The 27,390-nt window shown below is 39.0% G+C and overlaps 5 protein-coding genes and 1 pseudogene across 5 annotated transcripts; all 6 read right to left on the minus strand.

The window, feature by feature from the left end:
* Positions 1 to 1,373: 1,373 nt before the first annotated feature.
* Positions 1,374 to 2,706, minus strand: LOC119727232 (annotated as a pseudogene).
* A 1,502-nt stretch (positions 2,707 to 4,208) lies between these two features.
* Positions 4,209 to 5,789, minus strand: LOC119727233 (beta-2 adrenergic receptor-like). Its single transcript, XM_038199098.1, has one exon. The coding sequence runs from the start codon at positions 5,289 to 5,291 to the stop codon at positions 4,209 to 4,211; it is 1,083 nt and encodes a 360-aa protein (XP_038055026.1). The 5' UTR covers positions 5,292 to 5,789.
* Positions 5,790 to 8,012: 2,223 nt separating this feature from the next.
* LOC119727234 (beta-2 adrenergic receptor-like) lies at positions 8,013 to 9,940 on the minus strand. The gene has a single exon (XM_038199099.1). The coding sequence runs from the start codon at positions 8,997 to 8,999 to the stop codon at positions 8,013 to 8,015; it is 987 nt and encodes a 328-aa protein (XP_038055027.1). The 5' UTR covers positions 9,000 to 9,940.
* A 3,625-nt stretch (positions 9,941 to 13,565) lies between these two features.
* On the minus strand, positions 13,566 to 14,578 carry LOC119727238 (beta-2 adrenergic receptor-like). The gene has a single exon (XM_038199102.1). It carries the CDS (start codon positions 14,553 to 14,555, stop codon positions 13,566 to 13,568), a length of 990 nt encoding a protein of 329 aa, XP_038055030.1. The 5' UTR covers positions 14,556 to 14,578.
* Positions 14,579 to 16,172: 1,594 nt separating this feature from the next.
* On the minus strand, positions 16,173 to 17,707 carry LOC119727703 (melatonin receptor type 1C-like). Its single transcript, XM_038199719.1, has one exon. It carries the CDS (start codon positions 17,541 to 17,543, stop codon positions 16,332 to 16,334), a length of 1,212 nt encoding a protein of 403 aa, XP_038055647.1. The 5' UTR covers positions 17,544 to 17,707; the 3' UTR covers positions 16,173 to 16,331.
* A 2,429-nt stretch (positions 17,708 to 20,136) lies between these two features.
* On the minus strand, positions 20,137 to 21,199 carry LOC119727704 (alpha-1A adrenergic receptor-like). Its single transcript, XM_038199720.1, has one exon. The coding sequence runs from the start codon at positions 21,127 to 21,129 to the stop codon at positions 20,152 to 20,154; it is 978 nt and encodes a 325-aa protein (XP_038055648.1). The 5' UTR covers positions 21,130 to 21,199; the 3' UTR covers positions 20,137 to 20,151.
* Between the last annotated feature and the right edge of the window lie 6,191 nt (positions 21,200 to 27,390).

Genomic DNA, 27,390 nt, shown 5'->3' on the forward strand with positions numbered 1-27,390 from the left:
TGATGACAAGTACCGGTGACTAAGAATTGTATGCAATCTGATGTGTTGAGGTCTTCTGCGCCAAATCTATGGCTGATAGAAACAGAGTAGTGAAGTGGGCATGAAGCCAACGGAGACTTTAATTTGCATCCAAAATGTGGAGAACCAACAAACAGGCCACATTACTTGATGAGGAGCCTGAATTCATTTCAAGATGAGTCTCTGTCTGTGCATCAGTGATTGTCATTATGTGCTCTTTGTCATTAATAAAATACAGAGTATCGCTCAAATAACACAATTAAGGACTTGATCAATATGGAGAAGCCAGAGTAATATGGTGATGCAATATTGCATACTGCTAAACGTTTACTTGCATGAGGACAAAAAGTCACTGAAAAGGTTCTTTGTTTATTTTGTACGTAGCACTTGTATGGCCTACATGGAATAATTACAATGAGGTAACTTTCTTTCTTTAAAATTGCCTCACACGGCCGCCATTTAGTCCTATATTTTAACAAATTTTGAGCAAGATCCGGCGAATTTTTGTTGAATATCAGATGACTATTTACTGTATGCTGACTAAATACATAAAACAGTCACCGAATTAAGCTATAACACATATGATGGGTCGCACATACGACGTGTTCTGTGCAATGGAACGCAGGATGCGTTGCAGCTGCGACGCATCGTAAGATACGATGAGTTTCATGAAATAAGGTGCAGGTTTGTTGGGTTGGCCCTGAAATGTCCGAGACTGATATATTTGGGTCTGCTAGGGTTCTTCCTCAGCTCATAGGAAACCTGATTTCAGTTTGTTGGTCTGCTGTTGATTGTCACATAGCCAATGTCTGAATTGTAACAATTGGAAGAATGAGACTTTGAAATGAATCTTGTCCCCTGTCTTTTGTAACCAAAAAGTCCTCTTCTGTCGGTCTTATGAGATGCGACCTACCGTATAAGTGTTTTTATATTTGCTTGTTTCTTTCTCTCTTTTAACCAGATTGTATCACAGGTTTCCATCTTAAATGTGATTATTTCCATGACTGCGTGCAAAGAATAACTACTGGCCAAACCTGAATTTGGTATGATGTTTCTTTTTTTTCCTTCTTTTTTTACTTTTAAAATTCGTTATTTTTCCTGTTTGGTATCCCTTTGTTTTTTTTATTTGGATTATACCCACCCTCAATTAACCCTCCTTTGCAAACATACATTCTGTGCAAAGTTGTCATTTCAGTTAAAATCAATCAGGTGACTGTTTTTAACAGTTAAGAGCTCCCGGCCTACATAAAGCAGGATTGATTGGCTTTGACTGAATGTGTAACTTGATAGCTATGCTTTGACTGTAGGTGAATGATAAGCCAGCTGTGCCTACCACTTGCCTTCTTTTGTCAGTCGACTGAATTTGACTAATCACAGTGCTTGCTTGAAATATGATATGACTGTTAGTGACTAGCCTGTGTAAAGGCATTGCAGGGAAGAGGCTTGATGTTTTTATACTATCTGTCACTGTTCATACTGTAGGAGGGTTAATTTGTCCAACTTCATCTCAAATTTGAATTTCCTCATTCTGAATTAAAATTCTGGTGAGACTGCTTGTGTGGCTTATCTAGTCACATAAGACATTCTGCCAGTGTATTCTCCCACTCAGTCTCTGAAGATACAGATGACTTACCTGGGAACAATCCTTGCCAAAGCCTGTTACTTTCTCATTGAAGTATTAAAGGCGGTGCTAAAACCTAACCCCAGAGTCTTTGGGACAGGCTTTTGCGCCAGTCAGAAAGCATGCCACACAGTGCCTGGCGAAGATCCCTGTTCCTCAGGTAGTAAATAATTACATTCATCCAGCCATTGGATAACATCAGAGCTTGTGTGAACATGAAGGCCAAGTAAGTGTCATAAGGCTCCCATTGGTTTTGTTTTCAAAGCTATTGCCAATGTAATCAGTAAAGGAATCCAGGTGATGATTAAAGTCCCTGTTATGATGATGATGGTGGTGGTTGATCTGGTGTTTATTCTCTGTCCACCTTGACCATTGCCTGCTTGGTTTTCAGCAGCAATGCGTCGGGCTTGATTGCGAGCTATCAGGGCGATGCGTGCATACAGGATGAATATGGTCAGTAGCTGAAGCCCCACATATACAAGAATTAGATATACTCTCCACTCATGTGTCTTTGCTACACAAATGTTCTTGTTATGACCAATAACCAAAATAGCATTATGATCAATGCCATATATGAGAACGGTAAATACAGTGAAGGTAGCCCATGTGCTACATACAATTATCTTTGATTTTAACACAGTCATTATTGATGGATAACACAGAGGATGGGAAATAGCAATGTAACGATCCACAGTAAGAAGAAGAAGAGAATTACCACTAAGTCCGTTAAAGAGGTACTGCATCACCTGATTTGCTGCGCACAAAAACTCACCCATGAACCAAGTTCCAGCAAACAATGCTACTAAGTTAAGGATCCACCATAAGCTGTTGCACAGATCAGACAGGGTGAGAGAAGCCATGAATATTTTGGTTGTTGGCTGGATGCTGGTGACACGGCGCAAAGTGAAAAGCATCAGTGGATTCAGTAGGAGGTTGGGAAAGATGGCGAGGACCAACAAAGTCTTGATAAAAAATTCAAATGGTGTTGATGCAGTTCCAAACTCGGATTCCTCTGTGGATGAGTTGGGGGATGTGTTTATTTCAGCTGCACTTGGTGTTGTTTCCATTGTTACTTGATGATTTGGCAGTCTTTGGCAGAAGCAGAGTTTGCATTATCTACTGTACCTATTGTTTAAGTACTTTTTTTTTCAAAAGCCCGATCAAAGGTGAGGTTTGTTGCTTTGAAGAAATTTTGAGTAGTATTCATGTTGCAGTGGGCATGTACTTGCACAGTTACATGTACATAAATAATGTTCATCTGAAGAAAATGCTTATTAAAGATTTGATGAAAAAGCTTATCCCATCATATTCCATAAAATACTCCATCAGAATATGTTAAGTTCATTGGTAGCGTCAACTGGCACAGTGAAAGTTATCTGTGAGACAAAGTAAACACAGGTACTTCAAATCCATTGAGATGTATAGAGTACTGAATTGTGACGTCAGCTGTTATTGTTTTGGTTCACTCTGGTTTGCGCTCGGATGTCTTCACACACTTAAGCTGTACGCGTGGAACAGAATACGCAGTGCACTTCGCTACTCTATAGCTGATGCACAATGTACATGACCTGTATACCGATGACTGAGAACTGGAATTGTGTGCAAGCTGATGTGTTGAGGTCTTCTATACCTCTTCTCTGGCTGATAAAAACAGAGTAGTGGTTATTTATACGAAAATAAATTGATGAGGAGCCTGAATTCATTTCAAGATGAGTCTCTGTCTGTGCATCAGTGATTGTCATTATCTGTATTTTGTCATTAATAAAATGCAGAGTATCGCTCAAATAACACAATTAAGGACTAGATCAATATGGAGGAGCCAGAGTTATATAGTGGTGCAATATTGCGAAGTGCTATACGTTTACCTTGAAGAGGACAAAAAGTCACTGAAACGGGTTATTGCTAGTCACCAACGACTACAGAATTTCATTACTTTATCACATGTATTAAGCATATTGCTTGGAAAGTCGTCTTTTTTTTTTTTTTTGGACAGAAATGCTGTGGTTGATTAAGACTCCATCTTGCCAGCATCTTATGTGATGCAACACAACTCATTTCTGGAAACATCAATCAACTAAAATCCTGTGTTAGTGTAATTAAATGTTGAGGCAATGGCAATGGTTAAAATGACCGCAATGGGGAAACGATGATTGTTATCACTGAAGCATTTCCTACGTTTTCCTAAAAGTTTCCAAACATGTCCTTGATTTTCGAAGTTTCTTCAATTCTGCCTGAGCTATGGCCAAAATCTTTAGCAAAGGCTTTGGCTCCAGTCAGATACAAGTAAAAAAGATCCCTGTTCCTCAGGTACGGTAGTAAATAATTAATCCAGCCATTGCACAACAGCAGAGCTTGTGCATGTTGTGTTAACATTTCAGCCAAGTAACTGTCATATAGGCTACCATTTGTTTTGTGAAGCTATCGCTAACCTGATCACTGATGGAATCCAGGTGATGATTAAAGTTCCTGTTATGATGATGATGGTGGTGGTTGATCTGGTGTTAATTCTCTGCCCACCTTGACCATTGCCTGTCATTGCTTTGTTGACTGTATTTTTGGAAAGTTACGGTCAGAATCTTTGGGACAGTCTTTGGCGCCAGTCAGTTAGTAATCCTAACAGTGCCTGGCGAAGGTCCTTGTTCCTCAGGTAGTAAATAATTACATTCATCCAGCCATTGGACAACAGCATGGCTTCTGTTGAAATATAGGCCAAGTAATTGACATAAGGCTCCCATTGGTTTTGTGAAGCTATTGCCAACCTTATTAGTGTAGGAATCCAGGTGATGATTACAGTCCCTGTTATGATGATGATGGTGGTGGTTGATCTGGTGTTTATTCTCTGCCCACCTTGACCATTGCCTGCTTGGTTTTCAGCAGCAATGCGTCGGGCTTGATTGCGAGCTATCATGGCGATGCGTGCATACAGGATGAATATGGTCAGTAGCTGAAGCACCACCAATACAAGAATTAGATATACTCTCCAGTCATATGTCTCTGCTACACAAAGTCTCTTGTTATGACCAATAACCAATGTAGTATAAAAAGGATTAAACCCATTTATCAGAATGGAGGATACGATGATTGTAGCCCATGTGCTACATACAATTATCTTTGATTTGAACACGGTCATTATGGAGGGATACCGCAGAGGATGGGAAACAGCAATGTAACGATCCACAGTGAGAAGAAGAAGCATACTAACACTGAGCGCAGTAAAGAGGAATAGCATCACCTGATTTGCTGCACAAAGAAAAGATCCCAACAGCCAAGTGTCAGCAAGCAATGATGTTAGGATTAGGATCCCCCACAAGTTTCTGCACAGATCACACAGGGTGAGAGAAGCCATGAATATTTTGGTTGTTGGCTGGATGCTGGTGACACGACGTAAGGTGACAAGCATCAGTGGATTCAGAAAGAGGTTAGGAATGATGGCAATGACCATCAAAGTCTTGGCAAGAATTGCAAATGGTGTTGATGCAGTTGGATAAACGACACCCTCTGTGGTTGAGTTGGAGGATGTATTTATTTCTGCTTCCTGTGGTGTAGTTTCCATCAAAATCTTGACAAAGATTGCAAATGGTGTTGAGACAGTCGTAGCTTCTGCTGTAGAGTTTGAAGTAGTAGTCATTTGTGCATTGGACGTAGTTTCCATGGTTGCTGGAAGAGTAGACAGAAACAGGGTAGATTCATCTCAAATGTTATTTTTTTCCCCTGTTTTGGTCAATAAATGGAAATTCTGATTCAAGATTACTTTTTGTTTTGGCATAAAAGCATGTGTCATTCAAGAGATTGCAGACATGCTTCAGTGCATGTACCATCAGTATCCATAAGAAAGTCAAGCAGTTACACATATAACATTCTGTTTTTTGGTGTCTCCAGCATCTGATGTTGGCAATTTCCCATGCAGCACAAATTATACTTCATGTCTGCTCCAACACAGTGGAGGAACTTGATCGATCGGTACCATGAAGATCACGTACTGTGAGATGGCTAAGAATGGTTTGCCGACTGAACTGTGCTTTTGTGCTGCTTCCTCAACATATACCCGGCAAACATGGTTTGTTTAGTGTGATCAGGTGTAACAGAGTCAACTGATTGTCATTTGGTGCAGTAAGGGGGCTGGACTTGTTTCAATATTGATCTTTCTGCATCTCTTTATTGGTAATTTGTTCCTACATGTATTCTGTCAATTATTTTCAAACGCCTGTATGGTACCCTAAATGGCTGAATTTTGCTCAGACGGCACAATCAATCAATCATACAGCCAGTATACCTTTTGTTTATGATTAACTTGCAAAGCATAAGCCGGATTAATCAATTCAAATATCAAAATGATGCTTATTGTAGCCCGTGTGCTTAGTACAATTATCTTCAATCTGAGCATAGTCATCATTGAAGGATACCATGCAGAGGATGCAAAACGGCAATGTAACGATCCACAATGGGAAGAAGAAGAGAAAAAAATACGAAGTCTGCTGAATGTGTAATAAAGAAATTCAACCAACAACCAGGTTTCAGGAAACGATGCAATTGAGTTAAGGATCCAGCATAAACTGTTGCAAAGATGAGAGGGGGGGGGGAAGAAGCTATGAATATTTTGGTTGTCGGCTGGATGTTGGTGACACGACGCGGGGTGAAGAGCAGCAGTGGATTCATCACATTAGAAAAGATTGCAAGTACCACAAAAGTCTTGACAAAAATTGCAAAAGGTGGTGATGCAGTGCCGTACTCAAGCTCTGCTCTAAAGCTCGATGTAGAGGTTATATTTTCACTGGGTGTACTGGTAGTTTCCGTGGTTACTAGAAGAGTAGTCAAATGTTCTTCATGTCTGGAAACGTAGATCCAACTTTTTTTCGTGAAAGTTTGTGTCATTTACATGTAAGATGCAGAAGACATAGAAATGGTTATTGATTTTGAAGGAAGATGTACTGCCTGTTGAAGTTCAGTTTGTTGTTGCATGTATATTCAACTTAGAATGTCTCTTCTACATGTACATGTAGCACAAATTAAACTTCAGATCTGCTTACTCTGGAGGTTTTTGTATTAAGTCAAGTCCAGATTCATTGGGATGGCTCAAAAATGTCTGGAGACTGATATATTTGGATCTTTTGTGGGAAACCTACCGGTAATTTGGTTGTCTGCTATTGATTGTCATTTGAGATATTATTTGTATCTGTAATGGACAGAGCTATTGTACACATGTGACTACAGACTATTTGTCGGCCGTCTTTTGTAATCACTACTAATGAGGTCCAAATGTGATGATAGGAATTGGTGGTGGGCCTTATAAGGGGGATTCTTTTGCGTCTCTTGACGGGCAACACGTTTATTTATTTATTTATTTATTAATTAAGAATATTATTTCAGGCAAAATACATACATGTACACGACAGTTTATATACATGTACATGTGTTTGACAGTTTTTAAATTCATTAAGTCACAACTAAGGAACTGATCAAAAGGACAAACTACAAAAGGCTAAGATACAAGAGACTAAAATACAAGAAACATTAAATTGTACTATATGCAGGGTTCTCTTAAAAGCTATTGAAAATATTACTAAATAATAAACAATTTAAAAAAAATGATCAAGAGGCTCTCCAACTACAACAAACGTTCGATCAGTTAAGCACTGGGGCTGTAAATACAAATGCAGCTCAATATCATTCAGACAGCACTGCCAATCTGCCTGATACTGAGAAGTTATCAGGTGATTTGCCTATCGCAATAGTGTATAACATGGTCAGGATTATCTCTTAACTTGCCAACTTTACATTAGCTGCAACAACCGAATGTTTGTATACAAAATATGGTACATGTAAATCAACTCATTTTTTCCCTTTTATTGTGTTTTTGCACTTTTCAGGGGTGAGAGTTCCATCAGTTCGTTAACACACAGAAGTCCAATGCATCTCTACAGGGGAAAGAATTAAGGGAACTTACACAGCCTCACATGTCCTCCTGGCCATGGCGTGTGATGAAGACACCAGTGACACTCACCAAGATGAGTCCATCATGAGATTCTTGGCTTGGATGGCCACATTTGCGAGGATTTGATGGTGAGACTTTTGTAATAAATCTTCAATATTTTACAGTATTGTGACGAGGTAGTCTGTTTTAAATGTGTTTCTTATTTCAGGGGTCATATTGTTGCTGTGTTTACTTTTGTTTCTTAATCTTGGACATCGTAGAAACATGAAGTACATCGCATTGGTCCAAAAGTTGGTTTTAAGTGTCTGGTATCTATAAATTCCTGCAAAGCCCAACATTCGTTGTCTTGTGGATAAGGCAGCTAAATTGTCTGTGCATTCTTGTGCTACCTGTAAAACAACTTTTCAAAATGCTTTCTTTGTTGAATGTATTTACTGACAGTTATGGTCGGAATCTTTGGGACAGTCTTTGGCGGCAGTCAGTCAGTAATCCGCACAGTGCCTGGCGAAGGTCCTTGTTCCTCAGGTAGTAAATAATTACATTCATCCAGCCATTGGACAACAGCAGAGCTTGTGTGAACATGAAGGCCAAGTACCTGTCATAAGGTTCCCATTGGTTTTGTGAAGCTATTGCCAACCTTATCAGTGTAGGAATCCAGGTGATGATTAAAGTCCCCGTTATGATGATGATGGTGGTGGCTGATCTGGTGTTTATTCCCCGCCCACCTTGACCATTGCCTGCTTGGTTTTCAGCAGCAATGCGTCGGGCTTGATTGCGAGCTATCAGGGCGATGCGTGCATACAGGATGAATATGGTCAGTAGCTGAAGCACCACCAATACAAGCATTAGATATACTCTCCAGTCAAATGTCTTTGTTACACAAATTTTCTTGTTATGACCAATAACCAAAATAGTATTATTATCAATGCCACATATGATAATTGAGGATACGATGATTGTAGCCCATGTGCTACATACAATTATCTTTGATTTTAACACAGTCATTATTGAGGGATACCGCAGAGGACGGGAAATAGCAATGTAACGGTCCACAGAGAGAAGAAGAAGTGCATGAATACTAAGTGCATTAAAGAGCAATGACATCACCAGATTTGCTGCACACAGAAATTCACCCATGAACCAAGTTCCAGCAAACACTGCTACTAAGTTAACGATCCCCCACAAGCTGTTGCACAGATCAGACAGGGTGAGAGAAGCCATGAATATTTTGGTTGTTGGCTGGATGCTGGTGACACGGCGTAAGGTGGAGAGCATGAGTGGGTTCAGCAGGAGGTTGGGAAAGATGGCAAGGACCATCAAAGTCTTGACAAGAATTTCAAATGGTGTTGATGCAGTTACAAACTCGGCCTCCTCTGTGGTTGAGTTGGAGGATGTGTTTATTTCTACTGCACTTGGTGTGGTTTCCATTGTTACTTGACGAGTAGGCAAATTTCCTTTAGCAGAAGCAGAGTTGCGGCATTATATGTACCTATTGTTTAAGTACTTTTTTTGAAAGCCTGATCCAAAGGTAAGGTTTGTTGCTCTAAAGAAATTTTCAGTAATGTTCATTTTGCAATGGACATGTACTTGCGCAAGAAATTCATGTTCATTTGAAGACAGTGCTTATTGAAGATTTGAAGAAAAAGGTTATGCTGTCAAAATCCATAGAATACTCCATCAGAATATGTTAAGTTCATTGGTAACGCCGACTACTGGTGCATGTACAATGTACAATGAAAGTTGTATCAGAGGCAAAATATACAGGTACTTCAAGCTGATGACAAGTACCGGTGACTAAGAATTGTATGCAATCTGATGTGTTGAGGTCTTCTGCGCCAAATCTATGGCTGATAGAAACAGAGTAGTGAAGTGGGCATCAAGCCAAAGGAGACTTTAATTTGCATCCAAAATGTGGAGAACCAACAAACAGGCCACAATACTTGATGAGGAGTCTGAATTCATTTCAAGATGAGTCTCTGTCTGTGCATCAGTGATTGTCATTATGTGCTCTTTGTCGTTAATAAAATACAGAGTATTGCTCCAATAACACAATTAAGGACTAGATCAATATGGAGAAGCCAGAGTAATATGGTGACGCAATATTGCATACTGCTAAATGTTTACTTGCATGAGAACAAAAAGTCACTGAAAAGGTTCTTTGCTTATTTTGTAAGTAGCACTTGTATGGCCTACATGGAATAATTACAATGAGGTAACTTTCTTTCCTTCAAAATTGCCTCACACGGCCGCCATGTAGTCCTACGTTTTAACAAATTTTGAGCGGAGATCCGACGACTCTTTGTTGAATATCAGATGACTATTTACTGTATGCTGACTAAGTACATAAAACAGTTACTGAGTTAAGCTATAAATACGGTACACATATGACGCATCGCACATACGAGGTGTTCTGTGAAATGGAACGCAGGACGCATTGCAGCTGCGATGCATCGTAAGTTACGATGAGTTTCATGAAATCCGGTGCAGGTTTGTTGGGATGGCCCTGAAATGTCCGAGACTGATATATTTGGGTCTGTTAGGGTTCTTCCCAAGCTCATAGGAAACCTTATTTCAATTTGTTGGTCTGCTGTTGATTGTCACATAGCCAATGTCTGAATTGTAACAATTGGAAGAATGAGACTTTGAAATGAATCTTGTCCCCTGTCTTTTGTAACCAAAAAGTCCTCTTTTGTCCGTCTTTTGAGATGCGACCTACCGTATAAGTGTTTTTATATTTGCTTGTTTCTTTCTCTCTTTTCCCCAGATTCTATGACAGGGTTCCAACTTACATGTAGCAGTGATTATTTCCATGACTGAATGCAAAGAATAACTACTGGCCAAACCTGAATTTGGTACGTTGTTCCTTGTTTTCTTTGTTCACTTTAAAAATTAATTATTGTTCCCTTCAGTATTCCTTTGTTTTTTTGTTAATTTGATTATACCCACCCTCAATTAAACCTCCTATGCAAACATACATTCTGCGCAAAGTTGTCTTTTCAGTTAAAATCAATCAGGTGACTGTTTTTAACAGTTAAGAGCTCCCAGCCTACATAAAGCAGGATTGATTGGCTTTGACTGATTGTGTAACTTGATAGCTATGCTTTGACTGTAGGTGAATGATAGGTCAGCTGTGCCTACCACTTGCCTACTTTTGTCACTTGACTGAATTTGACTAATCACAGTGCTTGCTTGAAATATGATATGACCGTTGGTGACTAGCCTCTGTAAAGGCATTGCAGGGAAGAGCATTGATGTTTTTATACTATCTGTCACTGTTCATACTGTAGGAGGGTTAATTTGTCCAACTTCATCTCAAATTTGAATTTCCTCATTCTGAATTAAAATTCTGGTGAGACTGCTTGTGTGGCTTATCTAGTCACATGAGACATTCTGCCAGTGTATTCTCCCACTCAGTCTTTGAAGATACAGATGACTAACCTGGGAACAATCCTTGCCAAAGCCTGTTACTTTCTCATTGAAGTTTTAAAGGTGGTGCTTAAACCTAACCCCAGAGTCTTTGGGACAGGCTTTTGCGCCAGTCAGAAAGCATGCCACACAGTGCCTGGCGAAGGTCCTTGTTCCTCAGGTAGTAAATAGCAACATTCATCCAGCCATTGGACAACACCAGAGCTTGTGTGAACATATAGGCCAAGAAACTGTCATAAGGCTCCCATTGGTTTTGTGAAGCTTTTGCCAATGTAATCAGTATAGGAATCCAGGTGATGATTAAAGTCCCCGTTATGATGATGATGGTGGTGGTTGATCTGGTGTTTATTCTCTGCCCACCTTGACCATTGCCTGCTTGGTTTTCAGCAGCAATGCGTCGGGCTTGATTGCGAGCTATTATGGTGATATGTGCATACAGGATGAATATGGCCAGTAGTGCAAGCAAAATGTATGCAAGAATTACATACACTCTCCAGTCATATGTCTCAGCTAAACAAAGTCTCTTGTTATGACCAATAACCTGTGTAGTATAAAAATGATTTATCCCATTTATCAGAGTGGAGGATACCATGATTGTAGCACATGTGCTACATACAATTATCTTTGATTTGAACACGGTCATTATTGAGTGGTACCGCAGAGGACGGGAAATAGCAATGTAACGATCCACAGTGAGAAGAAGAAGAGCACCACTACTAAGTGCGGCAAAGACGCATAGCATCACCTGATTTGCTGCACACAGAAATTCTCCCATGAACCAAGTTCCAGCAAACAATGCTACTAAGTTAAGGATCCACCATAAGCTGTTGCACAGATCAGACAGGGTGAGAGAAGCCATGAATATTTTGGTTGTTGGCTGGATGCTGGTGACACGGCGCAAAGTGAAAAGCATCAGTGGATTCAGTAGGAGGTTGGGAAAGATGGCAATGACCATCAAAGTCTTGACAAGAATTGCAAATGGTGTTGATGCAGTTACAAACTCGGCTTCCTCTGTGGTTGAGTTGGAGGATGTATTTATTTCTACTGCACTTGGTGTTGTTTCCATTGTTGCTTGACGAGTTGGCAGACTTTGTTTGGCAGAAGCAGAGTTTGCAGCATTATGTATCGTACCTATTGTTTAAGTACTTTTTTTTTTCAAAAGCCTGATCAAAAGTGAGGTTTGTTGCTTTGAAGAAATTTTCAGTAGTATTCATGTTGCAGTGGGCATGTACTTGCACAGTTACATGTACATAAATAATGTTCATCTGAAGAAAATGCTTATTAAAGATTTGATGAAAAAGCTTATCCCATCATATTCCATAAAATACTCCATCAGAATATGTTAAGTTCATTGGTAGCGTCAACTGGCACAGTGAAAGTTATCTGTGAGACAAAGTATACACAGGTACTTCAAATCCATTGAGATGTATAGAGTACTGAATTGTGACGTCAGCTGTTATTGTTCTGGTTCACTCTGGTTCGCGCTCGGATGTCTTCACACACTTAAGCTGTGCTCGTGGAACAGAATACGCAGTGCACTTCGCTACTCTATAGCTGATGCACAATGTACATGACCTGTATACCGATGACTGAGAACTGGAATTGTGTGCAAGCTGATGTGTTGAGGTCTTCTATACCTCTTCTCTGGCTGATAAAAACAGAGTAGTGGTTATTTATACGAAAATAAATTGATGAGGAGCCTGAATTCATTTCAAGATGAGTCTCTGTCTGTGCATCAGTGATTGTCATTATCTGTATTTTGTCATTAATAAAATGCAGAGTATCGCTCAAATAACACAATTTAGGACTAGATCAATATGGAGGAGCCAGAGTTATATAGTGGTGCAATATTGCGAAGTGCTATACGTTTACCTTGAAGAGGACAAAAAGTCACTGAAACGGGTTATTGCTAGTCACCAACGACTACAGAATTTCATTACTTTATCACATGTATTAAGCATATTGCTTGGAAAGTCGTCTTTTTTTTTTTTTTGACAGAAATGCTGTGGTTGATTAAGACTCCATCTTGCCAGCATCTTATGTGATGCAACACAACTCATTTCTGGAAACATCAATCAACTAAAATCCTGTGTTAGTGTAATTAAATGTTGAGGCAATGGCAATGGTTAAAATGACCGCAATGGGGAAACGATGATTGTTATCACTGAAGCATTTCCTACGTTTTCCTAAAAGTTTCCAAACATGTCCTTGATTTTCGAAGTTTCTTCAATTCTGACTGAGCTATGGCCAAAATCTTTAGCAAAGGCTTTGGCTCCAGTCAGATACAAGTAAAAAAGATCCCTGTTCCTCAGGTACGGTAGTAAATAATTAATCCAGCCATTGCACAACAGCAGAGCTTGTGCATGTTGTGTTAACATTTCAGCCAAGTAACTGTCATATAGGCTACCATTTGTTTTGTGAAGCTATCGCTAACCTGATCACTGATGGAATCCAGGTGATGATTAAAGTTCCTGTTATGATGATGATGGTGGTGGTTGATCTGGTGTTAATTCTCTGCCCACCTTGACCATTGCCTGTCATTGCTTTGTTGACTGTATTTTTGGAAAGTTACGGTCGGAATCTTTGGGACAGTCTTTGGCGCCAGTCAGTTAGTAATCCTAACAGTGCCTGGCGAAGGTCCTTGTTCCTCAGGTAGTAAATAATTACATTCATCCAGCCATTGGACAACAGCATGGCTTCTGTTGAAATATAGGCCAAGTAATTGACATAAGGCTCCCATTGGTTTTGTGAAGCTATTGCCAACCTTATTAGTGTAGGAATCCAGGTGATGATTACAGTCCCTGTTATGATGATGATGGTGGTGGTTGATCTGGTGTTTATTCTCTGCCCACCTTGACCATTGCCTGCTTGGTTTTCAGCAGCAATGCGTCGGGCTTGATTGCGAGCTATCATGGCGATGCGTGCATACAGGATGAATATGGTCAGTAGCTGAAGCACCACCAATACAAGAATTAGATATACTCTCCAGTCATATGTCTCTGCTACACAAAGTCTCTTGTTATGACCAATAACCAATGTAGTATAAAAAGGATTAAACCCATTTATCAGAATGGAGGATACGATGATTGTAGCCCATGTGCTACATACAATTATCTTTGATTTGAACACGGTCATTATGGAGGGATACCGCAGAGGATGGGAAACAGCAATGTAGCGATCCACAGTGAGAAGAAGAAGCGTACTAACACTGAGCGCAGTAAAGAGGAATAGCATCACCTGATTTGCTGCACAAAGAAAAGATCCCAACAGCCAAGTGTCAGCAAGCAATGATGTTAGGATTAGGATCCCCAACAAGCTTCTGCACAGATCACACAGGGTGAGAGAAGCCATGAATATTTTGGTTGTTGGCTGGATGCTGGTGACACGACGTAAGGTGACAAGCATCAGTGGATTCAGAAAGAGGTTAGGAATGATGGCAATGACCATCAAAGTCTTGGCAAGAATTGCAAATGGTGTTGATGCAGTTGGATAAACGACACCCTCTGTGGTTGAGTTGGAGGATGTATTTATTTCTGCTTCCTGTGGTGTAGTTTCCATCAAAATCTTGACAAAGATTGCAAATGGTGTTGAGACAGTCGTAGCTTCTGCTGTAGAGTTTGAAGCAGTAGTCATTTGTGCATTGGACGTAGTTTCCATGGTTGCTGGAAGAGTAGACAGAAACAGGGTAGATTCATCTCAAATGTTATTTTTTTCCCCTGTTTTGGTCAATAAATGGAAATTCTGATTCAAGATTACTTTTTGTTTTGGCATAAAAGCATGTGTCATTCAAGAGATTGCAGACATGCTTCAGTGCATGTACCATCAGTATCCATAAGAAAGTCAAGCAGTTACACATATAACATTCTGTTTTTTGGTGCCTCCAGCATCTGATGTTGGCAATTTCCCACGCAGCACAAATTATACTTCATGTCTGCTCCAACACAGTGGAGGAACTTGATCGATCGGTACCATGAAGATCACGTACTGTGAGATGGCTAAGAATGGTTTGCAGACTGAACTGTGCTTTTCTGCTGCTTCCTCAACATATACCCGGCAAACATGGTTTGTTTAGTGAGATCAGGTGTAACAGAGTCAAATGATAGTCATTTGGTGCAATAAGGGGGCTGGACTTGTTTCAATATTGATCTTTCTGCATCTCTTTATTGGCAATTTGTTCCTACACGTATTCTGTCAATTATTTTCATCAAAGGGCTGTATGGTACCCGAAATGGCTGAATTTAGCTCAGACGGCACAATCAATCAATCATACAGCCGGTATACCTTTTGTTTATGACTAACTTGTAAAGCATAAGCAGGATTAATGTATGGAGACTGATATATTTTGGTTATTAGGGTTCTTCTCAAGCTCACACGAAACCTAATGTGTTTGCCCGCTGTTGATTGTCATATATAGCCCAATGAGATATGGGCTATATCTGCGGTGGACAGAGCCAATGTACTCATGGGACATCCGCCGTCATTTGTAATCACTGTTAATGAGGTCCAAATGTGATGATGGGAATTGATGGTGGGCCGTTTTTAGAGTGATCCTTTTGTTTCTCTTGATTGGCAATATGTTCTTCCATCAGTTATTGTCATGAATCACTGATGCTGTAAACATGTACATGTAGCTCAATATCATTCAGACAGATTGAGTGCACTGTCAATCTGCCTGACATTGAGTAATTATATGGTGATTTGCCTATCACAATAGTGCATGACGTGGTCAGGATCATCTATTAAATTGCTACAAAATTTCAATTATCTGCAACAACCAAATGTTTGTACATATACAAACTGTTCATGTAAATCAACTCATTTCTTTTCTTTTTCTTGTTTCTTGTTTGCCCCACTTTTCAGGGATGAGAGTTCCATCAGTTCATGAATGCTCAGAAGTCCAAGACATCTCTAAAGGGGACAGAATTAAGGGACTTACACAGTCTCACATGTCCTCTCTTACGTGTATGGTAGCACCTGGCCATGGGGTATTATGAAGACACCAGTGGCACTCACCAAGATGAGTCCATCATGAGGTTGTTCACTTGGATGGCTCAACGTGCAAGGCTTTGATGGTAAGACGTTTTGGTAATAAATCGTCTTCTGTCCTTGATTGTGATTACAAGGCTGTCTTTTTCTAAATTTTTCCATGGGGGAGGGGGGGGGGGGGATGTCATAGTCTTGCAGTGTTTACTTGTCTTATAAATAAATCCTTCAAAAGCCAAACATTCTTTGTCTTGTGGATAAGGCAGCAAAATTGTCTGTGCATTCCTGTGCTACCTGTAAAAATCCTTTCAAAATGTATGCTTTGTTGACTGTATTTTTGGAAAGTTACGGTCAGAATCTTTGGGACAGTCTTTGGCGCCAGTCAGTTAGTAATCCTAACAGTGTGCGGCGAAGGTCCTTGTTCCTCAGGTAGTAAATAATTACATTCATCCAGCCATTGGACAACAGCATGGCTTCTGTTAACATATAGGCCAAGTAACTGACATAAGGCTCCCATTGGTTTTGTGAAGCTATTGCCAACCTTATCAGTGTAGGAATCCAGGTGATGATTAAAGTCCCTGTTACGATGATGATGGTGCTGGTTGATCTGGTGTTTATTCTCTGCCCACCTTGACCATTGCCTGCTTGGTTTTCAGCAGCAATGCGTCGGGCTTGATTGCGAGCTATCAGGGCGATGCGTGCATACATGATGAGTATGGTCAGTAGCTGAAGCCCCACATATACAAGAATTAGATATACTCTCCAGTCATATGTCTCTGCTGCACAAAATCTCTTGTTATGACCAATAACCTGTATAGTATAAAAAGGATTAATCCCATTTATGAGAATGGAGGATACAATGATTGTAGCCCATGTGCTACATACAATTATCTTTGATTTGAACACGGTCATTATGGAGGGATACCGCAGAGGATGGGAAACAGCAATGTAACGATCCACAGTGAGAAGAAGAAGCGTACTAACACTGAGCGCAGTAAAGAGGAATAGCATCACCTGATTTGCTGCACAAAGAAAAGATCCCAACAGCCAAGTGTCAGCAAGCAATGATGTTAGGCTTAGGATCCACCATAAGCTGTTGCACAGATCACACAGGGTAAGAGAAGCCATGAATATTTTGGTTGTTGGCTGGATGCTGGTGACACGACGTAAGGTGACAAGCATCAGTGGATTCAATAGGAGGTTAGGAACGATGGCAATGACCAACAAAGTCTTGACAAGAATTGCAAATGGTGTTGATGCAGTTGGATAAACGGCACCCTCTGTGGTTGAGTTGGAGGATGTATTTATTTCTGCTTCCTGGGGTGTAGTTTCCATCAAAATCTTGACAAAGATTGCAAATGGTGTTGAGACAGTTGTAGCTTCTGCTGTAGAGTTTGAAGTAGTAGTCATTTGTGCATTGGACGTAGTTTCCATGGTTGCTGGAAGAGTAGACAGAAACAGAGTAGATTCATCTAAAATGTTATTGTTTCCCCCTGTTTTGGTTAATAAATGGAAATTCTGATTCAAGATTGCTTTTTGTTTTGGCATAAAAGCATGTGTCATTCAAGAGATTGCAGACATTCTTCAGTGCATGTACCATCAGTATCCATAAGAAAGTCAAGCAGTTACACATATAACATTCTGTTTTTTGGTGTCTCCAGCATCTGATGTTGGCAATTTCCCATGCAGCACAAATTATACTTCATGTCTGCTCCAACACAGTGGAGGAACTTGATCGATCAGTACCATGAAGATCACGTACTGTGAGATGGCTAAGAATGGTTTGCAGACTGAATTGTGCTTTTCTGCTGCTTCCTCAACATATACCCGGCAAACATGGTTTGTTTAGTGTGATCAGGTGTAACAGAGTCAACTGATTGTCCTTTTGTGCAATAAGGGGGCTGGACTTGTTTCAATATTGATCTTTCTGCATCTCTTCATTGGCAATTTGTTTCTACATGTATTCTGTCAATTATTTTCATCCAATGCCTGTATGGTACCCTAAATGGCTGAATATTGCTCAGACGGCACAATCAATCAATCATACAGCCGGTATACCTTTTGTTTATGACTGACTTGCAAAGCATAAGCAGGATTAATAAATTCAAATATCAAAATGATGCTTATTGTAGCCCGTGTGCTTAGTACAATTATCTTCAATCTGAGCATAGTCATCATTGAAGGATACCAAGCAGAGGATGCAAAACGGCAATGTAATGATCCACAATGAGAAGAAGAAGAGAAAAAAATACGAAGTCTGCTGAATATGTACTCAAGAAATTCAACCAACAACCAGGTTTCAGGAAACGATGCAATTGAGTTAAGGATCCAGCATAAACTGATGCCGGCAAAGATCGGGGGGGGGGGGGGGGAGGCAGAGAGTAGCTTTGAATATTTTGGTTGTCGGCTGGATGTTGGTTACACGACGCGGGTTGAAGAGCAGCAGTGGATTCATCACATTAGAAAAGATTAGAAGTACCACAAAAGTCTTGACAAAAATTGCAAAAGGTGGTGATGAAGTGCCGTACTCAAGCTCTGCTCTAAAGCTCGATGTAGAGGTTATATTTTCACTGGGTGTACCGGTAGTTTCCGTGGTCACTAGAAGAGTAGTCAAATGTTCTTCATGTCTTGAAAAGTAGATCCAACTTTTTTCGTGAAAGTTTGTGTCATTTACATGTAAGATGCAGAAGACATAGAAATGGTTTTTTATTTTGAAAGAAGATGTACTGCCTGTTGAAGTTCAGTTTGTTGTTGCATGTATATTCAACTTAGAATGTCTCTTCTACATGTACACGTAGCACAAATTAAACTTCAGATCTGCTTACTCTGGAGGTTTTTGTATTTAGTCAAGTCCATGTTCGTTGGGATGGCTCAAAAATGTCTGGAGACTGATATCTTTGGGTCTTTTATGGGAAACCTACCGGTAATTTGGTTGTCTGCTGTTGATTGTCATATGAGATTTTATTTGTATCTGTAATGGACAGAGCCATTGTACACATGTGACTACAGACTATTTGTCCGCCGTCTTTTGTAATCACTACTAATGAGGTCCAAATGTGATGATAGGAATTGGTGGTGGGCTTATAAGGGGGATTCTTTTGCATCTCTTGACGGGCAACACGTTTATTTATTTATTTATTTATTAATTAAGAATATTATTTCAGGCAAAATACATACATGTACACGACAGCTTATATACATGTACGTTTGACAGTTTTTAAATTCATTAAGTCACACCTAAGGAACTGATCAAAAGGACAAACTACAAAAGGCTAAGATACAAGAGACTAAAATACAAGAAACATTAAATTGTACTATATGCAGGATTGCCTTAAAAGCTATTGAAAATATTACTAAATAATAAACAATATAAAACAAAATTATCGACAGGCTCTCCAACTACAAGAAACGTTCGATCAGTTAAGCACTGGGGCTGTAAATACAAATGCAGCTCAATATCATTCAGACAGCACTGCCAATCTGCCTGATACTGAGAAGTTATAAGGTGATTTGCCTATCGCAATAGTGTATGGCATGGTCAGGATTATCTATGAACTTGCCAACTTTACATTAGCTGCAACAACCGAATGTTTGTATACAAAATATGGTACCTGTAAATCAACTCATTTTCCCCCCTTTTTTCGTGTTCTTGCACTTTTCAGGGGTGAGAGTTCCATCAGTTCGTTAACGCACAGAAGTCCAATGCATCTCTACAGGGGAAAGAATTCAGGGAACTTACACAGCCTCACATGTCCTCCTGGCCATGGCGTGTGATGAAGACACCAGTGACACTCACCAAGATGAGTCCATCATGAGATTCTTGGCTTGGATGATCACATTGGCGAGGATTTGATGGTAAGACTTTTTGTAATAAATCTTCAATATTTTACAGTATTGTGACAAGGTAGTCTGTTTTAAATGTGTTTCTTATTTCAGGGGTCATATTGTTGCTGTGTTTACTTTTGTTTCTTAATCTTGGACATCGTAAAAACGTGAAGAACATCGCATTGGTCCAAAAGTTGGTTTGAAGTGTCTGGTATCTATAAATTCCTGCAAAGCCCAACATTCGTTGTCTTGTGGATAAGGCAGCTAAATTGTCTGTTCATTCTTGTGCTACCTGTAAAACATCCTTTCAAAAAATATATTCTTTGTTGACAGTATTTTCTGACAGTTATGGTCGGAATCTTTGGGACAGTCTTTGGCGCCAGTCAGTCAGTAATCCGCACAGTGCCTGACGAAGGTCCTTGTTCCTCAGGTAGTAAATAATTACATTCATCCAGCCATTGGACATCAACAGAGCTTGTGTGAACTTGAAGGACAAGTAACTGTCATAAGGTTCCCATTGGTTTTGTGAAGCTATTGGCAACCTTATAAGTGTAGGAATCCAGGTGATGATTAAAGTCCCTGTTATGATGATGATAGTGGTGGTTGATCTGGTGTTTATTCTCTGCCCACCTTGACCATTGCCTGCTTGGTTTTCAGCAGCAATGCGTCGGGCTTGATTGCGAGCTATTAGGGCGATGTGTGCATACAGGATGAATATGGTCAGTAGCTGAAGTAACACCAATGCAAGAAATAGATATACTCTCCAGTCATATGTCTCTGATGTACAAAGTCTCTTGTTATGACCAATAACCTGTATATTATAAAAAGGATTAATCCCATTGATCAGAATGGAGGATACGATGATTGTAGCCCATGCGCTGCATACAATTATCTTTGATTTGAACACGGTCATTATGGAGGGATACCGCAGAGGATGGGAAATAGCAATGTAACGATCCACAGTGAGAAGAAGAAGCGTACTAACACTGAGCCCAGTAAAGAGAAATAGCATCACATTATTCACTGCACAAAGAAAATTGCCTAACAACCAAGTGTCAGCAAACAATGATGTTAGGATTAGGATCGACCAAAAGCTGCTGCACAGATCAGACAGGGTGAGAGAAGCCATGAATATTTTGGTTGTTGGCTGGATGCTGGTGACGCGACGCAAAGTGACAAGCATCAGTGGATTCAGTAGGAGGTTGGGAACGATGGCAATGACCATCAAAGTCTTGACAAGAATTGCAAATGGTGTTGACACAATAACATCTTCTGCTGTAGAGTTTGAAGTAGCAGTCATCTGCTCATTGGTTGTAGTTTCCATGGTTGCTGGATGAGCAGACAGAAACTTGGGTAGATTTATCTAAAATGCTAAATTGTTTTGCTGCTTGTGTACCTGAATGGAAATGCTGATTGAAGATTGTTTAAAACGTGTCATTCAAGAGGCTGCAGATATATCAATGCTCATTTGATTTCAGGAGCATACACTACAGGTACCCAGGTATGTACCATCTGTAGCAAGGTGAAGCAGTTGGCATACAGTTTGTTGTTATCTCCAACGTCCAAAGTTAGAAATATTTCCATGCAGCACATGTGACATTCAAATCTGCTGTTGGAGTATCCTTCACATGAATCAAGATTAGGTTCTTTGGCTAAAATAGAGAAGATGTGAAGCATAATATGTTATGGTCCTTTCCACTCCTTTCCCAGCGCATACTCAACCAACTTTGGCTAAGAAAGGTGCACAGCACAATCTGTTTATACTATTTCCCCATCACATGACATACTGGCACCAAGTTTGTTTACTGTCAAATATAATGAAGTCTAATGAGATATTAATTTGAATCTGCAGCACACTCAGCCAAATGATTGACATTGATGTAATAATAGGGGCCTGTGTGGTTTTCAGGCGGTTGTTACACGGCGCGTCTATTCATAAGCAAGTTTTTTTCCTCTTCTGTCAATTATTGTCCTTTAAGTGTTAGCATCAATCGTATACATTTTTGTAAATCAGCCCTTTTTGGATACATATACCCTGCCATCTTAATTGTCTCATCCCCTGCCATCTTGTCTCATCCCTTGCCATCTTGTCTCATCTGTTGCCATCTTGTCTCATCCTTTGCTGTCTTGTCTCATCCTTTCCCTTCTTGTCTCATCCTTTGTGTCCTTTTCTCATCGCTTGCTACCTGTCTCATCCTTCCCCATCATGCATATCTCATCCATAATTGCCATCAAATCCCATCTCATCCCATCTTGTCTCATCCCGCCTTGCCATCATGTCATCATCCTACCTTGCCATTATGTCTCATCCTTCACCATCTTGTCTCGTCCTTTGGTATCTAGTCCCTTCATTTGCCATCTTGTTTCATAAGTACAACCTTGACTCATCCTTTATAGTGTAAATAATAATAGTCCATAAATTAAGGCTTGACGAAACTTCGCCGTAGTCACGGCAGCACCAGGGGCCTAAAAGTTGCCTAAATCCAAAGCTGGAAACGAAGCCGAGGTTTCGAAAATCTATAGCATGGTACCTTACCACCATTCCTTTTCAGAACGATCATTTTATAATTCCGGATGAACTGGGAACCAGTCTATATTAGCTTCAACATGGCGGAAAGTTTAATTTGTGTGTGTGTGATGAAATATCTTCTAATTTTGTTTGCCATTGATGTGTGCGTCGTACATTTTATTCAGTAATAAGGCTTATAAGATATATAAGGTAAGTGTGTGCAACTGTCCTAAAATCGTGCTGTTTATCCAAAAAATAAAAACGAAAATTGAAGTTACCAAAATGCGGTCCAGTTTCCGGACAAAATAAGTAAACATGCCAAAAGAAAAAGTAACAACTAACAAAAAGTAACCTTTTATTTATTCTCTGTACTAACAAAATACATTAAACTTAAAGTTAGTAAGTACTTGAACTTGAAGTATTGTCGATCATGTATCTACGGGCCCGGTTCCTAGGGAATTCTGGCGATCGTGTAGTGTAGGGCCCGTACGCGTAACAGGCGTAACTAAGGGAACAAAATCCACTTTAAAATTATTGAACCTACCGAACTAGTTGGTGACATTCTCATTTATAAACAGGTATGTCATAGAAAGAGGGCAGGGTTTTGATTTTTTGAGGGAAATTTGGGGGTCAAATGACGTTGACAACGCGGCGACAACACGCGACCCGAAAATGAAGATGGCGATCACCGCACGATGTACCGTGACGTGAGCATGCACGGCGCGCTGAATCCCAAGGCACAAACCTGCACAGGAAAATTGTGATTTCTACCCCAAGAATCTGTTCAAATTGCAAAATGGGTGTCATTAGAATTGAGAAAAGTCTGCTTTTGATTGTAAAGGTGATTTTTGAGCAATAAAAACATTTTTGACTCTAATTGGATCAAAACAAAACAGGGGCCCTACACTTCACGATCGCCCAAAATCCACTTTTAAATTATTTGACCTACCAAACTAGTTTGCAACATTCAGAACATAGGCCTACATGTATGTCATGGATAAAGGGCAGGGTTTTGAATTTTTGAGAGAAATTTGGGAGTGAAACGACAATGACAATGAATAAACGCAACACGAAAATAAAAATGGCGATCACCGCGCAATGTACCGTGAGCACGCAAGTCGCACTGCACGGGCACCAACGGGCCCATAAAGGAAAATCATAATTTCTACACCAAGAAACTGTTCAAAAATTACCAAAAAGGTGTTATTACATTGAGAGAAATCTGCTTTAGGTTGACAATGTCATTTTTTTAGTAATAAAAAAAACCTCTTGTTTCTTCTAATTTAATAAATTAAATGTTCATGAGAAATGAAAAATTCATGATGAGGTATCGCAGTGTTATTGGTTAGCGCCCTTTCTAGTCATTGAAGCCAAGGGGTAGTTGTACACGGAGTTAAATGTTAATGTCAAGTTCTTGAGCAGAACTTACAATAATTCTCATTGAATACAAAACAAATACATACATTGTATGTATTTATTTTGTAATTTTGTAAAATTGTAATTTTTCAATACCATTTGAGAGAAAAATAGGATTATACATGTAGACATGAAATTTTTATAAATAACTTACAGTTGTACTGTACTATCTCCAGTTGGGCTATTTCTAATGATTGAGCAGTTCGCATTTCAGGTGCATTTTACTAGGGGCAATTAGAAATGCCCAGACAGGATACGTAAATGTGGCTCGGAAAGGTTGGCCATTACATCACCGTTTTGTATGTATCACATTACCTACATGTACATTTCAACATTTTGATGTGAAATCTATGCACTTTGCCGACAGTGTACCCTGCACAATTTGCGATTTGAACAAGCTTCTACAGTGCATAACAAGAATGCTTTTATCTACACATAGTTTGTAATGAAAAATGCTCATTGAACACAATAAATACGTAGTAAACACTAGAATCAATTGTCACATTTTCAACACCATTTGAGCAAAAAGAAATGATTAAACATGTAGACATTAAATTTTAAAAATAACTTACAGTTGTACTGTGCTTTCTACAGTTGGGCTACCTGTATTTTTAAAGATTGAGCAGTTCGCATTTCAGGTGCATTTTACTGGTACATATCTGAACATTATTTTATATAAAATATTGTTAAACTGACTTGTTTCATGTTTTGGGCTTGTAGATGCTGAAAAAAAAACCCAAGAAAACCTATCATGTTCTTGAAGTCTGGTTGCCTGACCCCACTTAAGATGAAACGAAGCAATTGATACACTTTGGGGAATTGTAAGGTCAGATAATCAGTCTAGCAAGCTTGTACCTCTTCACAGGTTTGTGATCAATTGCAAAGAAAAGTCAGAATAACTAAATATGAAAAATTAAGAACAGTTTTTGAAAAAAGCCAGTTTTCTCCAATGCTGGTTCTTCAAAATACAGTTCTTCTTGGAAATGTCAGCCCACCAGGAGCCATGATTTGAAAGGATTCTTAAGGCTGTCAGTCTCTAACAATTCAGTATTAAAGGTATTTCGTGATAATTTGATCATTTCGTTTTTTGATGTTTGCAAATGTTGTATTTTCCCTTTAATTTAATAGGGACAATGAGAAATGCCCATACAAGATACATAAATGTGGCTCGGAAAAGATGGCCATGATATCATCATTTTGTGTGATAATATAATAATTACATTACCTACATTTCAACATTTTGATGAGAGATGCGCTTTGCTGACAGTGTACCATGCAAAATTTGTGATTTTAACAAGCAACTACTGTGTTCTGTACATGTGCATAACTACAATGTAGCATACTTTTATCTACATATAATTCGTAATGATATACCATGTACAGGGTGAGTCAAAAAAAGCCCAAATATTATATTTTATATTTAAAAAAAATATATAGCACCAAAAATAATAATGACTGGAAAGCCAATTTCATAAGCTTCTTTTGATTGAAAAAAATTACTGAAATTGGTCAATCCGTTCAAAAAATATCACCATTTAAACACAATGACCCTAAAACCCGTCTCGTCCAAAAAATGTGATTTCAGCAATCGTCGTCACAATTCTCTTCAAACATCACCAGCGATGAAATCTTAGTTAAAATGTTAACAATATGCAACAAAGTCCTTTTGAAGGCCCGTCTTTAAAGTAGTAGATTTTATAAATCATACTGTTTGCCTACCCAGGGTTGTTAATCAAAATATTGTGTGCTACAGTTGGTGACAGTTGTTGAAACAAGTATTCTGTGTCATTTTCTTTGTTGTTCCAAACAGTCAAAACACACAATAAATAGATTTTTTGGACGAGACAGGTTTTAGGGTCGTTGCGTTTAAATGGTGGTATTCTTTGAACGGATTGAGCAATTTCAGTAATTTTTTCATCTAAAAGTAGCTTTTGGAATTGGCTTTCCAGTCATTATTATTTTTGGTACTACATATTTTTTTAAATATGAAATTTATACATTTTGGGGGGTTTGGGTTCCGCTTTTTTTGACTTACCCTGTATTTGACACAGCACAGCAGTCAATGAATTTATTTCAAATGTAACAAATCCAGGGGTGTGAAATCTCAGCTTTTAAGCTGATTTCAGCTTTTTTTGTTTTGGATTTCAGTTTTTTTCCCTCACTTGCTGTGTACAAAAGTATAGGAGATTTCTAAAGTTCAGCTTTTTTATACCTTTTTCAGCTGTTTTCAGCTATTTTTATCAGTGGTCCCTCACACCCCTGAAATCCTTAGTGCTTCATGTATATATTTACATTTTGTAAATTAATTTTTTTTTGTTCATTTAACTAATTGGGTGATCATTATTTTCATGGTATAATCTACCAGTACTTGTAATAATATTGAAGTACTGCTGCAAAGCCCCACAAACTCCTACATTGTTTGAAATGTCACAGTGAGATACATGTAGATGTGTATCATGCACAAATTCCATTGCCTGTGACGGACAGCACCTTTTTTTCAAGTTACACCTTGAACATTTAAACTGATATCCTGGTGAAATAAAAGGCAAACGTGTATGTGATGCAACAAATACTTTCAAAAGACATTAACAAAATGCCCTTGTTGGTGAACATTTTATAATATACAGGTATCACAAGTCCTAAGTTCCCCCCAACATTATTCTTAATTAATGAAATAAAAATGCACGATTTCAACAATATCCCAAATGCAAATGACAGAGGACACTCTTCTGCCCATCTTGTGAGAAAATGATAGAAATCCAATCACGCATACCAACACGAAGCTCATTTGAATAAAAAAAGTGCCAATAAAAAAAGTTGCAGTAAATAGCATTGCTCCTATGTACTGGTTTGATCATGATTTAAAAGGTAGAAGGTTAATCCCTTTTGTATCTAATCTAAAAGTAATAGGATTACACAGCATTTTCTTTGTCATCTTCGCATTAAAAGGTCTGCAATTATCTGTTAGATTACCAAGATTGCATCTTGTTTTAGTTAAACATCCTTTTAAACAAGGAAACTTTTGTAAGGTAAAGTTATTAATTAAAGAAAGTCTACCCTGCCTTGCAGGATCACTCAAACCAGTACATTTACTGCAACTTTTTTTATTGGCACTTTTTTCATTCAAATGAGCTTCGTGTTGGTATGCGTGATTGGATTTCTATCATTTTCTCACAAGATGGGCAGAAGAGTGTCCTCTGTCATTTGCATTTGGGATATTGTTGAAATCGTGCATTTTTATTTCATTAATTAAGAATAATGTTGGGGGGAACTTAGGACTTGTGATACCTGTATGTTAAATTAATAATGTACATGTATGTTAAACTGTAGGGCTAGGCCACTTGATGTGATCAAGGGACCAATTGCACTTCTAAAGATGGGCCTATGTAGAGAGTAGCTTTGCTATAATGTCTTAATTGCAACAACTTGCAAAATGAACTTCAAAATGAATCTTGTCCCTTGTCTTTTATGACCACATAGTCCTCTTTTATCTATCTTGTGAGATGTGAGCTATAAATGTTGTTTTTTTAATCTTTATGTGCTTGTTTCTTTCTCTCTTTAACCCCAGATGTCATGACAGGGTTCCAACTGAGCAGTGATTATTTCCATGACTGCATGCAAAGAATAACTACTGGCCAAACCTGAATTTGGTACGTTGTT

Source organism: Patiria miniata, unplaced genomic scaffold (genome assembly GCF_015706575.1).
Source record: "Patiria miniata isolate m_02_andy unplaced genomic scaffold, ASM1570657v1 HiC_scaffold_20, whole genome shotgun sequence".
Classification (NCBI taxonomy): Eukaryota; Metazoa; Echinodermata; class Asteroidea; order Valvatida; family Asterinidae; genus Patiria; species Patiria miniata.